The sequence below is a fragment of the Pungitius pungitius genome, chromosome 9 (assembly GCF_949316345.1).
Source record: "Pungitius pungitius chromosome 9, fPunPun2.1, whole genome shotgun sequence".
In the NCBI taxonomy this organism is placed as follows: Eukaryota; Metazoa; Chordata; class Actinopteri; order Perciformes; family Gasterosteidae; genus Pungitius; species Pungitius pungitius.
In genome coordinates, this window is record NC_084908.1 from 5,842,812 (window position 1) to 5,863,877 (window position 21,066).

The window sequence follows — 21,066 nt, forward strand, 5'->3', positions numbered from 1 at the left end:
GCCCTGCTGAGTTAGCGGTGGTGGAAGGACACGAAGGGCCACTGTGAGGCGACACAGAGTCGCTATCGGGGGCCCAGCGGGTGAAGAACGTCTCCAGTTCAAACAGAGAGTACTCGGAAGGGTTCCTGGACCTCTGCTGTTCTGTTTTGGCGTTGGCCGGTGCGTCGGTCTGCACACCGTCGGCGTCCTGCGATATCGTCGACTGAGGTGCTGCAGTCTGGGGAGGAAGAGTGGAGGGAAGGAGAGGTGCAGATGAGACCACATTTGGTTTTACATGCAAGAAGTGTGTGTGGGGCGTGTACACAGCGGGAAACTTCCAGAACCCCAAACCCCCAAATCCTTGAGTTCTTCTCAAACAACACAGCTAGCGCTTGTGTTGTTTTGCATCAATTCTACCACCATTACAGCTGATCAGTACCTCCTGCCTGAATCTTACTGTAAATAATAAAATATACATGTGCATGTACATACATATTTATTCAAAATAATTTAAATATTACTAAGTTAAACCTAATATTCTAACCTAATACATAGGCACAATACAAAAGGACAAAATTAGATAATTAGACAGTTTCTCATGAAGACTCAAAAGCTGAATTCCATGAGAGGAAAGTATGTGCCTCAGTGATTTGTTGAAATTGAATTCTACATTGAGGCATACACTCAAGGTAATGTGTACATATGGTTGTTATCAATTAGAGGGATTTTCTCTATGAGTAATATTGTGTCACAATTTTGCAATGCATTTTTTCATAATAAAAGGACGAATTCACATGTGGAGTTTAAAAAAAAGGAATTTTAATGATTAACAAAACAAACTGGACATTAAGCAGGAATTCCAAAATTGTGACACAATTGAAAAAGCGAGTGTTACATGAACAGTGTTAACGCTACAATGCCTTGTTTTTTTTACATGACACACTTTAAAATGACATATTCCCCAAGAAGATTGCATTGAATTATTCTTGTAGATAAGAGAAAAGGGAAAATAAGTATAAGTCATTATGACTTCCTGGATGTATTTCCACTGCAACCTAAAAGGCAATTTAGAAAATGCTCACATTAAAGCAAATGCATTGATAAAGCTGCTGAGAGGACATTTCTCCAAACCATCTGCCCTGCACCGTCCCACATGTCTCATTGTCTCAGGGAGTTGTTGTCGTTTGACCCTTTTTGTATCTATGACAACCATAGGTACACAAATCTACAAAAAGAGCCAAACTCCCCTGCAACTCAGATATGACTAGAAATGTAAAAGTAAATCCACCTCCACTGCAGAGAATTACACATGAATCTGCAACGGGCCCATTAATCAGCAACAAAGCTTTATTGCTCATTTATATATTATCATATACATAAGATAAAGACAGGATCAATACCCTCACCCCAGCTGCTGAGAGTTTTATGCAATAGTTATTTCTAAAGCTTTTTTCTTTTTAAATGGCGTCTTTCAATGACACCACCCTTTCATGCAAATATGTTTTACATTAAAAGCCTCCTAGCAGCTCAGCTGTGCTCCCGCGCAACTCCCTTCACGTTCATTAGGGACCATCCTTAACGTCTTCGTGATGGAAGCTGTGTGAGAATTTACAAATCATTTGGAAAAATGTTGACTTGTGTATAAATCCATGCTGGAAAGTTAAAATTGTTGTGCGAGTCTGAACCTCCATCAGGGATTGGAAAATAATTACCAACAGAAGACTTTGACACGAGGACAGATGTGGTCTTTTCATCTTACAGCTGTCTGTAACTTTCATTTGTGGTTTGAGTTTAAAATGCAAGGTTTGTTATTGATGACGGAGACATAACAACAGCATCTTCAGCTCTTCTAAGTTGTCCCTGACTGTAAGTAGTGTGTCTCCGTGTGGTGTCTCTTTTGGTGTTTTTTCAGGTTACTAGGGTCAGAGAATCTCTCGGGGCATAGCGAGCACTTGTATGGTCTCTCTCCGGTGTGGATGTTCTTGTGGATCTTCAGGTTCCAGAACTGGGAGAATTTTTTGCCGCAGATGCTGCAGCCGAAGGGCTTCTCCCCCGTGTGAGTCCTGAGGTGGGATTCTAAATTTGCCGGCGAGGTGAATCCCTTACCGCAGAAGCTACAGATGCTAGCCCTCCTCCTCGCACCCCGGGCCTGACCTAGACCTGGGTCCATGAACTGCTGGGGTCCCTGTATCCTTCCTAAAGCCTGAACGGGCTGCGGCTCCTCTGACAGGTCGATAACGGCCGCGTGCTGCTGAAAGGACGGAGCAGTGCGGAAGCCTCTTGAGCTTCCAACAGCCAGCCCCTTCCCTGCTGAATCCTCAGCAGCCGATCCCCTCCCAGAACCCGCAGGCTCTCTGAGCGGGGCGCACTGCGAGGACGGCCCCGGCAGGCTATCGCCATGACAATGACTACCTCCCCCATTGGTCCACAACGAAGAACGCCCATAGCTGACCTCTGACAAGCCCGGCCCGGACTCCTGCAGGTCACACAGCTGATTGGTGGACATTAGTGTCACTTCATCGAACGGTAGAACTGCTCTGTAGTCATCGGTGCTCGACTCCACCAAGCCTGCATGATGAAGATGAAGACACGTATTGCTTTTTCTCCTTCAGCCCCACAGTTGGAGAAATGCACATGAAATGAAAAGCAGCATTTGGCAATGATCCATCATATAGTCTGTGCGAGAGGCTTTTTTTTCCTTCTGAAATCATCTTTTGGACTTGCGTGCAGCATTTTAATTTACATATAAATATGTAAGATGATATTTATGAATGATATTATGCACATGTTGCAGTTTCCTTTCACAAGTAATCCATTTTCTTTGCCACTGCACAGAATGAAGGCATTTTATTTTGAAATTGATTAAAAAATCAATACAAAGCGGAGATACCGGATACTGGCTTGTAGTAGCGAATGTTGTACAGAGTCAGCTGATCTGGTGTGATGTCAGAGATGCGTCCACTCACCCTCTTGTACACTGAGGCCTGACTGGCTCCTCGCGCTCGAGGCTGGCTCCATCTCTTCTAGCTTCACCAGCACAACGTCCGGCTTCTCCGCCTAAAGGGAAATGTTGGGGATGGTTTTAAGCTTCATTTAAGCTTTTTACTTCTGAAGGAAGAGTTTCTCACGCATGCATTCAGAGAACGACAATAATTAGTCCTTTATTGCTGTGCAGTTTAATTTTGAAGAAGACATATGTGGGCTTCTAATGGAAATGGCTTCAAAGTAATGGAATATATAATATATAGGAGTGAAAGCAGACTATTTGTACATTGATCCTACGACATGGACCACAAGGGGAAATTTAAAGTTCTCCAAAAGTGCAATTTATTTAGTGCAAGATTTCAAATGAGACATGTGGAATACATTTTGTGGTTTCTGTGCAGCCATTTAACTCTGAAACTATTTATTTTGCCCACCTGGTGTTGCAGTTTGTCCTATTGTATGTCGGTTTTCATGGTGCTAAAAATAACTTTTGTTGCAAGTTGTTTTTATTACGTTTATCGTAATATATCTAATGGTACGGTTACATTAGCAGCCACTCATTTCTGGGTCGCGAGTGTCATCTTTTGTAGAAAAAAGCTATCCTTGGTGTTGTGTCCTACCCACATCGGCTGCATCTGTATTCTGAATAGTCTTTATTTGGGAGAAGAAGCTGCACTTCCGCTCCCAGACTACACTAATTCAAAGGAGTCTTTCGTCACCTGGGTAATATTTTAAATATCAAGCCGAAATATGCATGCATTTGTTACTTCTAGAATTGATTACTGCAGTAATTTATAATAATGCTATTCAGCCTGTCCTGTTCATTCATGCTGCAGCAGGTGTATTACCAAGGACCAAGAAAAGGGATCATAGATCTATTAGCTTCTCTGCACGGGCTCCTTACTTTTAAGGTACTAGCTGGTCAGGCACCGCCTTATCTTTAGTAGTTTATATTATGTAAATCCCTCCATAAATCCTGTTACTCGAGGTTCCTAGAGTCTTGATGGAGACACATCATGCTCATTTCAAGACTCATACCTAAACTAACACGTTCACATGCTTTAAAGTTAAAAAAGCATACCATCTTTCTCGCATTGTCTGTGTGATCATCCCTGTATTCACCTTCTGTCTGAAACGTTGATTTTTAGTCGTTTAATACATGTTTTAGATGTGATGCTGTGATGCCTTGCAGAGGAACAGTCACTGACGCAGGTCAGATGAGGCCATCTATTGCTCTGAGTGAGTTGGCGCCTTCAGGCATGTGTGTGTGTCTAATACATTTTTTAGAAAAAAGAGCAAAACAATTCAACATCCACAAGGGTATTTTAATAAATAACAATGTTAATTGAAATGTATTCTAGTAAAAACTACAGTGCTTGTTTAGTTTTTTTAACTATAGTTTTCCCTCCAAAATGTTTTTTGAAAATGGACCCAGGAAAAGTAGAATGTGAGTACAGCATCATCCTGTTTGGACATTATTAAACATTTCTATACCCTACATAAAATATTTTTTAATAAAATAAAATAATATTATACTTTTTACAGTTTAACCAGTTTTTTTCATCAGTCTCAAAAGTATTTTCTAGAGAGATGCTGAACTGATTAAGTATCATAATGCTGAGAAACTAATAATAATTCCTAAGGCACTCCCCCCAAATGACCACCCCAAACCCACTGGAAGGTTATTTGTGTTAAATTGCATTGTCTATTTAGTGCCAGATAACAAGGGAAATCATTTTTCTATAGTGGAGCTCTAAAACTTTTTCATTTATTAAGCAGAATATGCTTTAATACCTAAGTAGTCTAGTTATTTATCTTATGTAATGTCTGTCATTACATACTCCCCAATCGCCCCCCCCCCCACTCCACTCACTCCCCTGTCAAAAGCTATAAACCAAGGGAAACACTGACTTTATTGTTGTTTATCTCTCAAGTCACATTTATATGTAAAAATACATTTTAAAAAAGGTCCTTATCACAAAATGGTTTCATTCGGTTCAGCCAAATCTTTGTCACAGCGAACATGAGTATTTGCTGGACTATTCCATCCTACAGGGATACACAGTAAGAGGACAGGTCCGATCTAGTCCCGGGTGTCCTCTTCATTAGACTTTTAGTGGCTCTTTTGCTGGTGTATTTTCAGGTTTCTTATCCAGGCAAACCCCTTGCCACACATACCACAACTATACGGTTTCTCTCCCGTGTGAACTCTCTGGTGTTTCCTCAAGTTCCCGGCCTCCGAGAACATCTTCCCACACGTGGGGCAGCTGAACGGTTTCTCCCCCGTGTGGACGCGTTGGTGAATCTCCACCTTCTTGGGGCGGTTAAAAGCCTTGCCGCAGTAGCTGCAAACAAACAGTCTTTCCTTGGCGCCCGTTTGACGGTGCACTCTGCCGCTGCCGACAGCAGGCTGGGACGGGGGGAGAGCAGGGCCGTAACGATACTGCCCGTTATAACTGGAAGCGGTTGATGGGAAATCAGCCTCCGCCAAGGAGTATGAACAAGACGGCATCATTCCTTCCACTTCAACCACGGAGTACTTGTCAAAACCCTCCCCAACCGACGTGTTAGTGCTTTTACTGTTGTCACACAACACGGCGAACTGTGAATCACTGCTGTCGCCACCGATATATTGCTGAGGGTTTGACATTTCCTGCATTGAGTCTCTGCCCTTAACAAAGGCATTGGGTTCACATTTAAGGAGAGGAGAGGAGTCACTGACCTCCACTCCTCTGCTGCTGCCGGTACGTCTTGTCCTGTTGCTTTGGGTCTGGGAGTGGGATTGACTGGAAGTGGACTGAGTGTCCTGAAGTTCAATGCTGGGTCTCTGTCCTGCAGGTCCTCGAGGGAGACACTCTACCACTCCTTTGAAAAAAAAAAAGAATACGAGGGGAATGGTTAAAGTAACACGGGAGTTTAGGATAAATTTCATTTAAATTACACATTCCGAGTCGTTTATTTTGAGCAAAAGCGCTTATTTATGCAAGAGAGGGCGATTACATTACATGTCATTTAGCTGACACTTTTATCCAAAGCGACTTACAATAAGTAAGTGCGATGGTGGCGCATGGAGTATGTGATGTGCTGCGAGCCACAAGGTTGGTGGTTCGAATCCCAACTGCCCCATCTCAAAGTGTCTCTGAGAAGACACCTAACCCATGTAAGCCATGGGTCAAATGTAATGTAAGTCGCTTTGGATAAAAGCGTCAGCTAAATGACCTGTAAATGTAAATGAGAGGTTTCAAATATGTGATCGCTAAAAAGGTATGTCATGTTTTTCATTAATACATTTCAAACCTCATCCTCAGAGGAAGTAAAGGGAATCTGACTAGTTTTCAATGTCAATTTGTAGTTTTCCCTGCTATTGATTTTTAATAATCAGCCTGTCAGAGGGTAATGTTGTTTGCACAAGAAGCAGTAATTACCATCATCGCCAATAATCGGCACGTTTTCCACCGATTGTTCAACCCCTGACATGCTTGCCTCCACCATCTCTTCCTTCACCAGCACAACCTCCGGCTCCACCAGCTCCACATCTGGAGACTGCAAAAAGAGGCAAGCATTGTCTCTCAGTCAGAAGAGACCATTGTTTTACATTCTTGCAGAACCCCCTCCTCGTGTTCCAGGGTAAGTTACTGTGTGTCCCATCCTGTGTGCTCGTGAGGGCTTACCGTACTCTGGATGCTGTCCGAATGGATCGGCTTGTTGCTTGCAGCCCCGGCTGCAGCTTGACTGGGCCACAGGCCCACGGCCATCCGTTGTTCAAAGACACCAACTGCACAAAGGGTACATGGTCATCATCAACTACAGTGGAAAATACAAAGTCAACAGTTGTCTTTAGAGAATCACACAAGTTGTTGCATTTTGTGCCTAAGTGTTTATTCGCAGGCGTTCCACTGCGGACATGTTTCGTCACTTCAAAATGAACCGGATCTGGCGGAACGCCCCCTTACTATAATGGTAGGAGAAACATTAAGCTAACAACAGGGTCTATCTAAAACCAGCCCAAAGTTTTAATAGAAGCTGAATTAAAATAAAGGGTAACATTATGCAAATGTTGACTAACGAATTAGACAAGACAAAGGAGCAAGAAACGTTCATAATTTTCTATTTTAACATAGTTCTTAAATACTGGGCATGAGATAAACCAGCTTTTGATCTGATGATGCAAATCCAACACATGAAGCGACCAAATCCAAATATCACAAAATATTTAGCCATTGTGATGAGATGACGTAATGATTGAATAATGACAAATCTTAAAGTAAGTTGCCTTTATTTACGCTGTGATTAGGGTTTATCTTTCAATATTCAGTAAAGTCAGTGATCAGGACTCCATTGAGGTTCTTCTGTTCTCCAATCTCTGATCATGTGACATGGTAAACAACCAGTGAGCCTTTAGACCAATAGAAGAGCTAAGTTACGTTAGCTAATGGGTAATGGCTAGATGTAGAGGAGTTTCAGGCAGTTAAGTAAAAATATTATAACGTTACCGTGATGTCTCCACGCGTCATCTGTAACATGTAGTTTTGTGGGAAACACGAATAAATCTGTATGTTTTGACACGCTTCTGTTATTGGCATCTTACCGGAAGAAGGCGAGGGTAGCCGGTCGCTGCCGTGGATCTGCACCCTCGCTCGGCCACCGTTCACGGCGCTTTCCCGCAGCCTCCGCTCGGCGTTTCCACGGGCCATCTTCAGCTCCATGAAATGCAGCTTCCTCTTCAGGGCTTTGTTCTCTCTCTGGCACTGAGACATCTGGAGACTCACCACCGCGTAGTCGTCGTCCACAAGCTTACATATCTCCGCCACTGCGGCGTTAGCCAAAACCTCCATGATGGAGGCCAGCTGGGTCTGGAAGGCCAGACGGCTGGACATTGTTGCCGCACTCGGTGGCTTGCTGGCCGCTTCGCCGTTTAACAAATACCGGTATTTTGCTGCAGGGCTAAAGAACGGGGAGGCTTAGTCAAACCATCACTGCTATAGACGCTCTAATCGGTTAAATGAAGAGTAGTGGACAAAAGGCTAATCTATGCTAGCTTCTCCTCGGTCCGCAAACAGCGATGACAAACTAACTGCGTCACTTCCGGCTATAGAATCACATCCGGCGCGTATCTGGCATACCGGGCAAATGCCGGTCGATAGGCCTATACAATACTATACTACAGTACCTGACGACATGTTGCAGAAACAGCAGGTGAACATAGCACAGGAGGAGAGGTGACTAGCCATAGCAATAGAGGTGCTTGCAGCTCGCAGGCAGCAGAGGAGAAGGTGCAGCAGGTGTCAGTGTGACAGTGAAGTCCAGGAGGGGCAGAGTGAGCAGGAGAGTGTCATTGAAACGGTAAGCAAGCAGGTAGCTACATGAACAGGGAGGGAGTGTTAATCAGGGCGGTGCATGAGGACAGTGTGTGTGGGCCTGGCTGGGCCACAACCAAGATGATGACGATTTAACTGTTAACTCATGTAATGAATATTATAATAAGGCAACAAACATAATCGTTGTCGGTTGTTGCTATTATAAAGTCTGAGTGTCCGGTTGTCATTTGTCAAATTGTCACTTAAAAGTTACTGCAATGGCCACTCAGCTAAAGTCAAATAACACAGCATAAGCTATTTGGCACTGTTTTTGTAGCTAGCACAGTTGAGAGTTCACTTATTCAATTGCAACTTGGGATATTCTAATGTAAACATTTAAAACTCATAACGGCCCCTTCTTCTCTAGAAAAAAACTTAAATGATGCCATTTGAGTATTTTAATTATTACTCGCCCACAACGAGTTACAAGTTAGGAGAGGTAACAAACGTATGTTATTTGGGGGTTAAAAACCCACTTTGCATTTTGAAAGCTGTATATTCAACTAACTAGATATTTTCTAATGTTTCTTCTGAATTTCCAATCTCATCAATATGCAATATTACGGCAACTGAATACTCTACATTTTATATATATATTATCAGGACGTTTTGTGTGAGTAATTTGTTTGTATAGGTTTTTTTATGGGAAGTATCTCAACAAATAGAGGTAAATGTTGTTTGGTGTCATATTAAAGAGGGGTTTGTACTCTTTAAAGGGATAGTTCACCCAAAAATTAAAATTGTGTCATCATTTACTCACCTCCAAGTTGTTTCAAACCTGTATGAATTTCTTTATTCTGCTAAACAAAAAGAAAGATATTTTGAAGAATGTCGGTAATCAGACAGTTAATGGACCCCATTGACTTCCATAGTATTTTTTTTCCTACTATGGAAGTCAATGGGGTCCATCAACTGTAACTGTCCTATCTTTCCAATTGTAAACTGGTCCATGGCACTTACAGTAGTTCTCAGCTTTGTATGGGTTTTTGGGAACGGAACAGTAGATATGCATATCTACAGGGACCGCAAGGATAGTGTACTGGTTGGTGGTTGTGTCCGACCGATTGTGGTGGGCCGGTCTGAGCAAAAATGCCAGGGCCCTTTTTTTGTCCCAGTCCAGTCCTGATCCGTACTGAGGATTTCTAATCGTTTGATTGACGTGTGCACTACAACAAATTAAAACGGCGAAATAAACAACAAAAGCTGAAAGTTTGAATCCAGCATAATGAATCACAGTAGGTCAAGCTAAATGTATATTAAGACACTTTTATAATTCACCTCATTATTCTAATTTTACACTTTTGTGCCACCTCGAATCCTCGCTCGAATCCTAGAGGTTGTTCTCACAGTGAGGACCTTGTTTTTTCGGCATACATAAACAGATCAAAATAGACACGACACGCAGAGGTTATGATGCCACTTTAGGATGATCAGATGTGTGATTAGACTTTGCTCCTTAAAAGACTTCCTCCACTTTCCTTAATGACCTTCACCTTACACGAATATAATATGCATGATATTTACACACGTCAAATGATTATGTTCACATGTTTCATGTTGTCCTTTAGGTAGAAAGGATTATTCTTATGTATATCAATAATTCATATATATTACACATCACCCTTTATTTGTATAGTACTTTTGATGAGACCATCTGTAGTGCTTCACACAATAAAATACATAGTCTATAATGTGTGTGTTAAATAAAAAATGCATGACATCCAAATATTCTTCTCACATTATCCCACGCTGTGAATTGGTTTACTTGTGTGAATTTATAGAGATAAAAAAATACAGTGGTATATCTAGAAAATGGACAGCTGATGCAGCATATTTAATTGTTGTCGCTTTAAAATGACGGTCCAAGGCGAGGATGTCTCATTTGTTAAATGCTTTTTGCCTCGACTCCTCCGACCTCTCATTTCTTCCGCCGCTCGCATCTCCCATGGGCGGGACTAAGGCGTGAGGCGAGGAAAATATGGGGGAAGGTTCCAGAACTGGGAAATGACTGGGTTAGCTATGTAACCACACAGAAAACCTTAAATGACAATGTGATGGATTAAGTGCTCTAAACACCGTCTCAGACACTACAATCTGCTGTGTGATCTTCTGTCAGGTTGAAAGTAAACGTCCTTTTGTGTGCATTCAAGACAGATTTCACTATTTAATGCTATGGGCAAAGACAAATATAAACTGCACTTGCTATGACATCACAGGATAAATCCTTGTTTCTGATTCTGGTATTCTTTCAACCATTCACCCTCTCAGTGGCCAAAACGGCACGTGGATCAGTTGCACATGCCGTCTACAGGCCACACTGGGACTGCTGCCGGTGTCTCCGAACGCTACACATCTGGCTGAAGGACTGTCCGCACCGCGAGCAGCTGTAGGGCTTCTCCTGCGTGTGCACCGTGCGGTGCCTCTTCAGGTGGCTGGACGAGATGAAGCTCTTCCCGCACAGCGTACACCGGTAGCGCCTCTCCCCAGTGTGGATGAGCAGGTGGACCCGTAGGTTGTTGGGCTGAGCAAAGCCCTTACCGCAGTGGGGGCAGACGTAGGGCTTCTGCCCCGTGTGCACCCGCTGGTGCAGCTCCAAGGCTGCCGCGCTGGGGAAGACGCAGCCGCACACGGCACACGCCGCGGGCTCTTTGGCAGCGGCGGCGGCGCTCCTGTAGAGCCTCCCCGGGCTGGGCGTGGTGGCAGGGGGAGCTGCGGGGGGAAGAGGTGGAGGAGGCACAGGGGCTGGTGGAGGAACCGCAGCAGCGGCGGCGGCGGCCATGTCGAAGGACGCGGCGAAGGCCGCCATTTCATGGGTGCTGCCTGTGAACAGCATGGCTGCAGGGCCGTCCACGCTGTCTCCTCCCTGCGAGGGGAAGGGGGCAGAGGGATGGCCATTGTCTGCGTTCCCCAAACCCAGCTGTGCCGCTGCATAGACTGCACCGAGATGGCCGACCCGCTCCTGCATCCAGGCCAGGTCCAGGCCCAGGCTGTGGAGGCCGTCGGGGCTCGGCTCATCCGGGCCTACAGCGGCTGACAGCTGATTGGGATGAAGTGCCTCTTGTGTAGGATCATCTGTCTGGATCTCAGGCTTCACAGCACCCTCTGTTAGGTCCCTGCGCACGACCCCGTGGGCCGCGACCCCCCCGCTACCGGCTGTCAAACTGTTTCCCGGAGGCATGGTGGCTTCTGTTTTCTCTCGAGGCCCGCGGGTCAGGTCCATCGTGGAGTCAGTCGGCGAAGAGGAGGGCTGGTTGGTGCATGGAATGTTGTTGAGACTGCTGTCGGGACCAACGTCACACGGGGGGGGGTCCTCAGTGGGTTCCATGGCTGAAGATGAACCGACAGCCACAGGAGAACAGGCTGGGTGAAGTTAAAGAAAGAAGAAAGAAATTCAAAGATTAAAGAAAACACTGATTGACAAGAAGAGGATGAATCGATAAACCAAACAGACTTGTAAAACCTGCTTGAATCCCATAATATTCTCCACAATTGTCCTCGCCTCAGACGCTTTTTGAATGAATGCCATTTTGTGAAAGAAATAACTACTCCTTTGGTCATTTCTCACCACTCGGGGAATGGGAGTGTATTTATTTGTCTGCAGTGTTGGTGAAACACAATGAATAAAAAGCCTTTTTATTTCGAATTAACACAAGCAAATTCTGAAATCCAAATGAATGTATTGGAATCACAAACATCATTAATTGATTTATTCAATTCAAAGCTTTACACAAAGCCACGGTGTCGTAATAACTTTGCCTGTTTTACATGATTGTCCACTAGAGGGCAGAGTGGAGCTTTGGCCCATGAGTGAACCAATGGGATGCAAAGCTTCACTGCTTCATGAGGCTTCATCTCGCCATCACTGCTTCGGCTGTGTTGAACATGGGGGGACCTTTGGACTATCACAGATATGGTTACTTGTTTTTTGACAGGACATTTTATGACATTAAAACTGTCCATTAAAGGAAGGCCTCTTTTTTCCGGCAAAGAATGTAATAAGAATCATGTTATATTTCTTATTGGTTTTCAGTTAGTTCTGCTTTCCATTAATATTATTTACTTTCCAGAAGCTCCTGTACCTACATATTTCATTATTTTTTTACTCCTTCAGTAAAACCTTACAAACAAACAAACGCTATAAACTCATAAGGACTGAGGTGATGCAGACCGTTATTTTTTTTTCTGGACACACAATTCAAAGTGCTAATAATTGAGTTGGTGATGAGTTTACAGCTGTCAGCTAGTGACAATAACAAATTTATGATCATATTTATTTCATTTAAAAGGGACCACGTACGGTTCAAACATAAATGTCCCCATTTGATGCACTGTACAGGATTATAATTTAAGCTAATTTGCATCTGTAGTCCCTTGATAGGTCATAACCAGGATAACAATAAAATACAGTATATAGATAATACAAAAGTATATGTGGTGAAACACATTAGATGCACGTAAGTACATTTTATTTTCATGTTTACAATTGTCCACTCCAACACGTGGGCGACTAACCCCCCCCACCCTCCCAAAGTGGTAAGCCTAGGAGAAACACTGCATACATCTGTTTGCTAGGCAGCAGCTAACTCAGCAGTTTTTACATGTGTGTAAACAGTGTCCTCCGCAAACATTTGCAATTCATCTACATCGCTACTGATCAGGGAGATCATTGGTATTTAAACCAAATAATGAGGACCCTAACACTGATCCTTGTGGAACACCCATTGTGCAATTAAGTGCATCAAAAACGTTAACACGTGTTATCCCTGTTGGTATATGAAGACATCCGTGGCAGTGCTTTAGATGAACAGTTCAATTTCGTCAGTATTGATAATAAAACACGATTGACTATATTAAAGTACAACACCAACTCCTCCTTTGTTGAACAATGACTGGAATGATTGGTTCTAAAGTCTAACTGCATACAATGTAGACCAAAAGTGCTAGTGTTAAAAATAGTTGTCAATTATTGAATGACAGTCAAAAGTTTGAACACATTATCTTATTGAATTTAACTTATCAGTATATAATTACTGGCTTAAAGACGCTGTGCAGATTAAATTAAGGTAATACAATGAGCAATAGGGGGAGTTTAAGTGTCTTCCTGGGGGGTTACAAACATGGAGGCAAGTATCTCTACATTTGGTGATTTTTCATCATCATCATTTTGATAACTTGTGCCTCATCGTGTCATCATGTTACTTTCTCGTGCTTAGCGTTAGGTGCGCACAGAAAGATCTTTGTCTTACTTGCCATATCCATCAACCAATTTTTGCTCAGGTTTCTCGAAAAAGTAAAGTTGTGATCTGATGAGCCAGTGATTCAATATTAACTTTTGGATGTCCTTTTCTGCTTTGTTAGTAAATATCAGATCAATTTGTGTACTGGAATGTTCGGCTTTTACCAACTTTTCTAGGTGAAATTTACCAGTTCACATTTAAATCACCCATAAGAATGAATTATTTGTTCACAATAATACTTTGTGAGTTAATCATAAAAAAGGTATTGTGTACAAACACCTAAAATGGCATTTTTGTGTCGCCTAAATCATGGCCACTGAATAGCCCTTCGGGTTCAGCTTTGTGACCTAAAAGACTTTTGCATGATTGAGTTTGGAAAGTTCGGAGTAACCTCTGCTTCGTCACTGCAGGGTGTGGAACACACAGCGTGTCTACAGCAGGTTTCGTGAGAAAGAAGGCAGAGCTGTAAAGGTCGCCACGGTGCTGCTATTAAGACATCCGCCCGGTGCCAAAAGGTTTGTAATGCCTTGAAGAATATGACTCATGAGGATAGCTTTTGATTGTGTGATGGCAGAATGTGGAACAGTCACTGCTGTGTATACTGTATTGTCCCTGTACAATGAACCATACATTAATGAATTAAGTTGTTTTCAATGCAGCTATTTTAATGCCAATTCTGCCAATAAAATTGGCCCCTTGAGCTCTTTAATGCAGGAGCAGTCCCATGATGCATTGCAAGGGCCATAGTGCTCTTTTCCAAATCAGATAGTAAATTGTGATGGTTATCCGTGACTCGATGAGCCCAAGAGACATTACAGAAGAGCAGGATGTTTATTCAAGGCCAAGAGGCTAATTGTCTCCCTGGATATCTTCAACTTTCAACAGACAGCAGTTTAAGTTTTATTTCTCTATTTGATTTCCAGGTTTTATTGAAAGTTATTGATTTGGTTGTAAATACTTCCTCCACTGAACACTGAAGAGCCCAGAAGGAGCGGAGGGGTTTCTCAATTACTTAAAGTTGGAGAACACTTGGACTGATTCTTGCAGACATCCATGTCCCATTTGCCCCCCCCCCCACCCCCTCAATGTGCTGACCCAATTTCAGCCAATCTCCACACTTCTAGAAACCACTGTCAGATTAAATCATCTTCCCAGCTCAGTACTGTTCCCTCCTAACTGGTAAAAGACATCCTGCACACTGTCAATCCATGCTTTTTATCAATGGAGGCTTATGGCATCCCCTCAAGTAGTGTGTCAACCCACTGAGCTCCTAAGGGAACCTCTTCTCTTGGACCTTCTGCCACTCACGGTCCTCTAAAATCTCAGGTCCAATTCTTCCATTCATTGGCTGCTCTTGGGTCGGGTCATTAAAGCGTCATTATACGCTCTACTGTGCCACTCCTGTAGCGCCGTCACTTTATATTAAGCCGTGTGCACGGCGGCCCTCCTTCAAACGTGTATTAAAAATCATCTCCTGCAAACATAGAGACCTTCATTATTTTGGATTTGTAAATGAGCTTGCTTCATTTTTGATTGCAATTATAGAAATATGTCTCAAACTGAATTTAGGTTTTCAATAAAATGTATTATTGTAAAAATGTTGAAAGATGTTATTACACTATAATTATAGCAAGTGTTTGTGTAGTTAAATTCAGCTAATAGTGTGAAATCCAAAAAACACAGTTCTGTGGTTTGAGATGGACCAGGTGAGTTTGGTTTGGTGTTGGACAGCACAGGGACATAACCCTTTATTAGGCACAATGCTTACAACCTTTTCCATCGCTTTCTTTTCCTCCTCATCTCCTCCCTTATCTCCTTCCTCCCTAAAGCTGAACGTTGATTGAGAGTTCTTTCACTTCTTTCACTCTCAGTGAAGAGAGAACACACATGTAAATGTAATGTAAAAACAAGGGCTGTTGTAATGTAATGAGTAATCAATTTAGAAAACGTTTTTTAGACACTTTTTTATTGTTAATGTTATTTTAAACACAAAGTAACCCACATTCGAACATCTTGGAGGCGGAATTCCACCGGTGGAAAGTGTTGATCTAGCAACTCTTCCAGTTAGCTTAGCCTAGCAGTTAGCTTAGCCTAGCAGCTAGCTGAGCATAGCGTTGTGCTTTAAGTGGTCCGTTTGCCACTCATCCCCCTTCTGTTTGACACATGGAGGAATTCCTCTGCCCAGTTCTCTGCTCTATGTCACGTCTCTGTTTTACTTCCGATGCAAAAGCCTCTCTGCATCTTGACCTGCCGTCTTGCTTTCTCCGATCGAACTGACTGCAGCTAGCGGCGGTTCGTTTCCCCGGTGTAATACCGGAAGTAAACAACGGTACGTTAACTACCCTAAAATAGTTTGTTGCATTAATCTTGGCCACAATAATCGCATAGATTAATGCGTTTATGTTGACAGCCCTAGTAAAGACTGTGACTTATCTCCTTTCTTTGTGTAAAGGAAGATGGTATGCTAAAGGAGCTAAGTAAGGAAGTATTGAGGCTCCTTTCCTTAGCATTTAGAGAATTCAAACAGCTCTTATCAAGGTGGCCACTTCCACTACTTCTGGGTCATTTCACAGAGTTAGGAACCTTCCTAAGCAAAAAGGACTATTCCAATCCAGCCTTTAAGTTGGATAAGGACACGCTTCTTAACGGTCTGATCCGATTCATCCTTTTACTCCAAAGGACTCGCTGCTCTCACACTCCACTCTGTGCCCAAAGGGCCTCTTTCTACCACACCCACTTCCTGTGAAATAACCTCTAAGTTAAAAGCCCAAGAGTAACTGCTATTAGATTAAAAAGAAAGAGCATGTTTTCATTTTCAAAAGGAAAGCCCAATAGACTGTCCTTCTAGAATGAATGAATTCAAACACTGCTTTCTGTGTAACGACTTAAAGTTCAAAGACAAATATTGCTTTGCTCCCTATGTGGTTTGTATTAAAATGTATTGGATGATTTATGGAACACAGATGTCATACTCACCAGTAGACAGGTCACACTCTGCCCTAATGTTGACCTCCACCTTCAGGTCCAGGTTGCAGTCATCTCCCTCCACTTTCTCCTGCTTCACCAGCAGCAACAACTTGGGCTCCTCCTGCCGTGAGACAGTGAAAAGTAGCTGCATCATTGCACAGCTCAAGATGATCCTCGACCTCAGACTCTGGGTCATGGTCCTACATGTAGGCTGAAGGAAATTCAGCGCGTCATTAAGTCGTGATGGTGGGCGCCGCAGCCATACCAATTGAGAACCACTGATGTAGCACTGATTTAAAAATGACACCTGGGGGGGGGGGGGGGGGGTCATTCGAGGTTACAGGTGAATTTGTTGGTATGAAACTATCAACCTCTGGCAGTCAGGAAGAAAGAAATAGATCATTGGGGATGACGGTGTTGATACGCTGAAGTTTCCAGGTAACCTTCTGTTGTCTGTTCTCAGAGGGTAGAATGGATGTCTCACACCAGGGGTGTCAAACTCATTTAAGGGTTGGCCCAGATACTGCCCACTTTGATCTCAAGTGGGCCAGACGAGCGGATGGTCCGACCGACGGGGGGGGTGTGCGGATGGTCCGGTCAAAGGGGGGTGGAGGGGGGAGCAGTAGCCGTAAACCGAAAGGAACAACAGCGCTGCATGTTGGGAGCACAAAACAAATCGCTTGCTTGGTGACATGGTGATTTAGTTTTTGTTCAATAGAGGGGATCGACCCGAGCTGGTCCCCTGGTCTAACGCATGCGCTCATGCTGGCCGGATTCGGCCTCGAGCCTTGAGTTTGACACCTGTGTCTTACACTCGTATGTACAACCTGCTGAAAAACCCTTCTGTTGATTTACCTTGGAAATGTGGTGGCAGGGTTTGTCTATAGGAGGGGCAGGAAGAGGCGGCACCACAGGCTGATGGTTGTCTCCTGAAAGAATAACACACAACACTGAGCTAGTATTCTTCAAAGACATCTCTTAGCTTCTGAAGTACTATAGTACATGGAACTGTTCATCCGATCATCAGCCAATAGGACTAAAAGCTGATGATGGCAAAGAATTGATTACTCAAAGCATTCGTTGATATACCAGCGTTTCCCCTCCCATTGAACAAGGGGGGCTCATGGTAGTCACTGTAAGGGTCCATAAAGCTATTCAGGGAGCAGCTTGTTTAAATGTCAACAACAAATAACAGAATTAGTGTATGGAGATGGGGAATGAGGCCTGCAGGATATCAGGACAGAGGAGGACAGGGGGTATCTTTAGACCTGATGTTGTGTGCTGTATAGTTAAAGAGACTTTTTTAAATAGATGCTTTTACCCTCCCGGCCATTACGATCAAATCTGGTGGGTCCACTCTTTTTTTTATCTCTATTCTTTAAAAGTGACTCTTCCTAGTCCTTCCATTTCCAATGTAAACGGACCGATCTTCATTGAGCATCAGGCGGCTCCAGGCCAGGAAGCTCTGCACACATCTGCTGGCAGGACACAAGCTGCTGCATCGGTTGCCACGGCGAGCACAATAAGATGTTATTTCCTGCAAGGAATATGTGGCACCCAAAAGTTCAAAATATAGACGCAGAATGCAAATTCAGCCCCTAGAGAGCACCGATGCATGTAGGTACATCAACATAATTCAAAAGAAAATGGGATACACCCGCTGAGGAGTTCTTTTAAATTTGTAAATACTGAATATAAAGAAGAGTTGTCCTGCCTTCATCCACTGGTTTATGGACTAAGGTTTTGAAACCTTGAACTTTTGTCTGGAAATTGGCCCTCGCCATTGGACCACCGAGGAGTGGTGCTGTGTAGGCCTTTGGCAGCTCCCTGTCCCTCACAAAGCAATCCCTGCTTTGAGATGTCAACCTGTTTGTGTTTCTTGGCTGGTCTTAAATGTCAACGTCCTTTTCCTGTGAAGCAGTATGTGTTTGTACGGGTACAAGTTCATGGAGCACAGAATCGGACCACGAACCCAATGCCGGTAGGGATATTGGTTAAATCCCAGAGACACCATTGCCTGGTGGACTGGCATCACACTGCAGTGGGTTAATGGGGGGAAACCACTGCTGCTTCCAGCCAGGCTGATGGGAGCCGTGAGACCGAGATGGAATTTGGCCACTAAGTCAAACTCAGATAGTAAAAGACTCACATTGGCTCCGGATTTATTGAGGTTCCTCGGGTCTTTCTGCACATAATTTAGCCCGTGAGGATATAGTTGCTTAAAGGGAGATCACGTTTTATTGCTTGATTGTTTTATTTGAACAAAGAAGAATCTTAGAACATTAATTTGGGCATCTGGTGGGATCTAAGGGCCCCTAATGGTGCTGAAGTCAGCAGTAGTGCAGGGGCCACGGGGCGGGCGTGTGTGTGTGTGTGTGTGTGCGTGCGTGTGACCAGTCTAGACAGTTGAGATCAAAGACACGAAGCATGTGGACACAGCAGGGTCCTGGCGCTCCTTCACATGTTAACACGCACCTTCGGGGAGCCCCAAATGAGCGGCGGGGGCTTCCTCTCGCCGACCCCGTCTCCTCATCTTCCTCTCGTAGCCGCGCACCTTCATGTCGATGTCCCGCAGCTTCGTGCGCAGCGCGTCGTTCTCGCGCGCGCTCTTCTCCCGCTCGCGCTCCATCTGGGAGCGCAGCGCCGCGTAGCCGTCGTCCACCAGCTTGCAGATCTCCGCCACGGCAGAGTTGGCCAGGATCTCGATGATGGAGGCGATTTGCGCTTGGAAGCCGACGCAGTCCGCCATCATCATCATCATCGCCGCCGGGCCCGTCCGTCTCGGCTCCTGCGCAGACAGACAGATGCGCGCGGCAGACGGCTGCAGCCGCGGTGCACGTGCATGAACAGAGCCACGCACGGATGTGTGAGTTTGTGAGGGTTCGGCCCACTCGGTCCCCCTTATTGTTGACGTCCTCTAGAATGTGTCGGGCTCTTCGCGGTGGGAGAGTCGCATTGTGATGATGTCAGTTTGTTGTTCAGCAACGCTTCACAGGCGGCTGCGTGCACGGAGCCTCTCACTTTGCACCTTTTACGCAGAGACACACCGCCAGGACGACAGATGAAACGAGGAAATGTGTGTGTTTTTTTTTTAGATAAATGACACGCCTCCTGTGCTCTTAGCGTCACGGGAAGCGACGTCTGTTTCTGATGACGGCGGAGGAGGATCGCAGCTGGATCAGCTGGAGTGTGTGAACGCGCACATGTGCACCGTGCGCGTATTGCTCAAGATATAGTTATCGGTAACACGCAGGTCACCGGGGAGATCTCTCTGCCGACCTGATGACCTGCATCCTGTAGTTGTGTGTTACTTCCTGCCCCGCTGATTTTTCTATCTGCAGATTGAGTGTTTATATTCATTCGTTGTTATTGTGACAGTGAACGCATCGTTTGATGACACGTAACATGATTTCACTGTTTTTTGACGCAGTCAAATGTAAATTATCTAACGTAAGGTCACATCAAACCTAAGCATCTATTATGGAGAAAAAAAGCATGAAGCATTTAATATGAATAAATACTATATTCATTAATACACACTTTAGAATATAGTTGTAAACAGAATTACAGCAAATTTATTTCGGATTATTCCAAATGCAGAATACAAGGCGCGGGGAACTTTGAGGTGCATAAACACTATTTCAAGGTGTGTAAACGTCATATACTGTAATCTTTGCTGAGCATGATCATCAACAATATTTCCGCTGAGTAGTGCAAACAAATAAATAGATTTAACAACGCCACAGTCATTTTACAAAACATGAGTATACGTAATTGAATTTGAAATTATTTTGGGGAATTTGGGATTACAAATACGTGATTGCCATAACCCATTCAATTCAAAAAAACAATTCAAAACTGTTAAAGTAAATGTTTACCCAATGTTCTATAAATATTCATTTACGCATATTTATTCATTTGAGACATGAACAAAAAATACTAATCATCAAATAATACATAAAATGTACATTTAATAATCCACCAAACACATAAAGAACTTCTTGCCATATTTCTGATGAACAGTTAGACGTATATTTATATATACTTCAGGGCCCCGAATAATTTGGCATTATTGGCTTCACAAACAGCCAAACCAAACCAACATTTCACAGGTACCGTTTTCAAACACCTTCCTTCTTTGGGTTCTAAAACTCTAAACCTCAGAGTAGTGCGCCAGGCGTGAACGTTTTAAAGCATATACGTAGTGTGGGTGTTGTTGTGTTTGTGTGTGTGTGTGTGTTTGTAAGGATCTACAGGCCCTCCCATAATGCTGCAGGGCGCCACTGTGGGGATCTACAACCCACCGGCTGTCATGCCTCACTGTGTGAAGGTTGTACCCCAATGCAGGGAGGGGCCGAGAGCTATTTCACAGTGCTTGGTTATTGTTATTAAAAAGAAACAGTTCTCTAGTTAAAAGAAAAGGGCTCCTATCGTTCCCGATGAACTCACTGCTTCCACTAATCTGCTGCCCTTTGCACCTTCTCAACCTTTAACAGCTGTGAAAGGACTTGCCTTGTTTACTTCACCGTTTTACTAAAAGT

At 43.8% G+C, this 21,066-nt stretch overlaps 1 protein-coding gene across 1 annotated transcript; it reads right to left on the reverse strand.

Moving 5' to 3' along the window:
* Positions 1-778: 778 nt before the first annotated feature.
* Positions 779-20,151, reverse strand: LOC119217574 (zinc finger and BTB domain-containing protein 17-like). Its single transcript, XM_037471321.2, has 10 exons — positions 19,001-20,151; positions 17,381-17,454; positions 16,535-16,646; positions 10,631-11,681; positions 7,553-7,908; positions 6,636-6,739; positions 6,390-6,507; positions 5,687-5,829; positions 2,946-3,036; positions 779-2,547 (listed from the first exon to the last, which is right to left on the reverse strand). Exons 1-10 carry the CDS (start codon positions 19,284-19,286, stop codon positions 1,829-1,831), a joined length of 3,054 nt encoding a protein of 1,017 aa, XP_037327218.2. The 5' UTR covers positions 19,287-20,151; the 3' UTR covers positions 779-1,828.
* Positions 20,152-21,066: the final 915 nt, after the last annotated feature.

Coding starts and splice junctions, on each gene's coding strand:
- LOC119217574 (XM_037471321.2), bottom strand. CDS start 19,286: ATGATGATGATGATGGCGGACTGCGTCGGCTTCCAAGCGCAAATCGCC. Junction 11,682..16,534: donor AGAGTGTGACCTGTCTACTG/GTGAGTATGACA, acceptor AACTTCACCCAG/CCTGTTCTCCTGTGGCTGTC. Junction 3,037..5,686: donor GCAGCAGCAGAGGAGTGGAG/GTCAGTGACTCC, acceptor ATTTCCCTTTAG/GCGGAGAAGCCGGACGTTGT.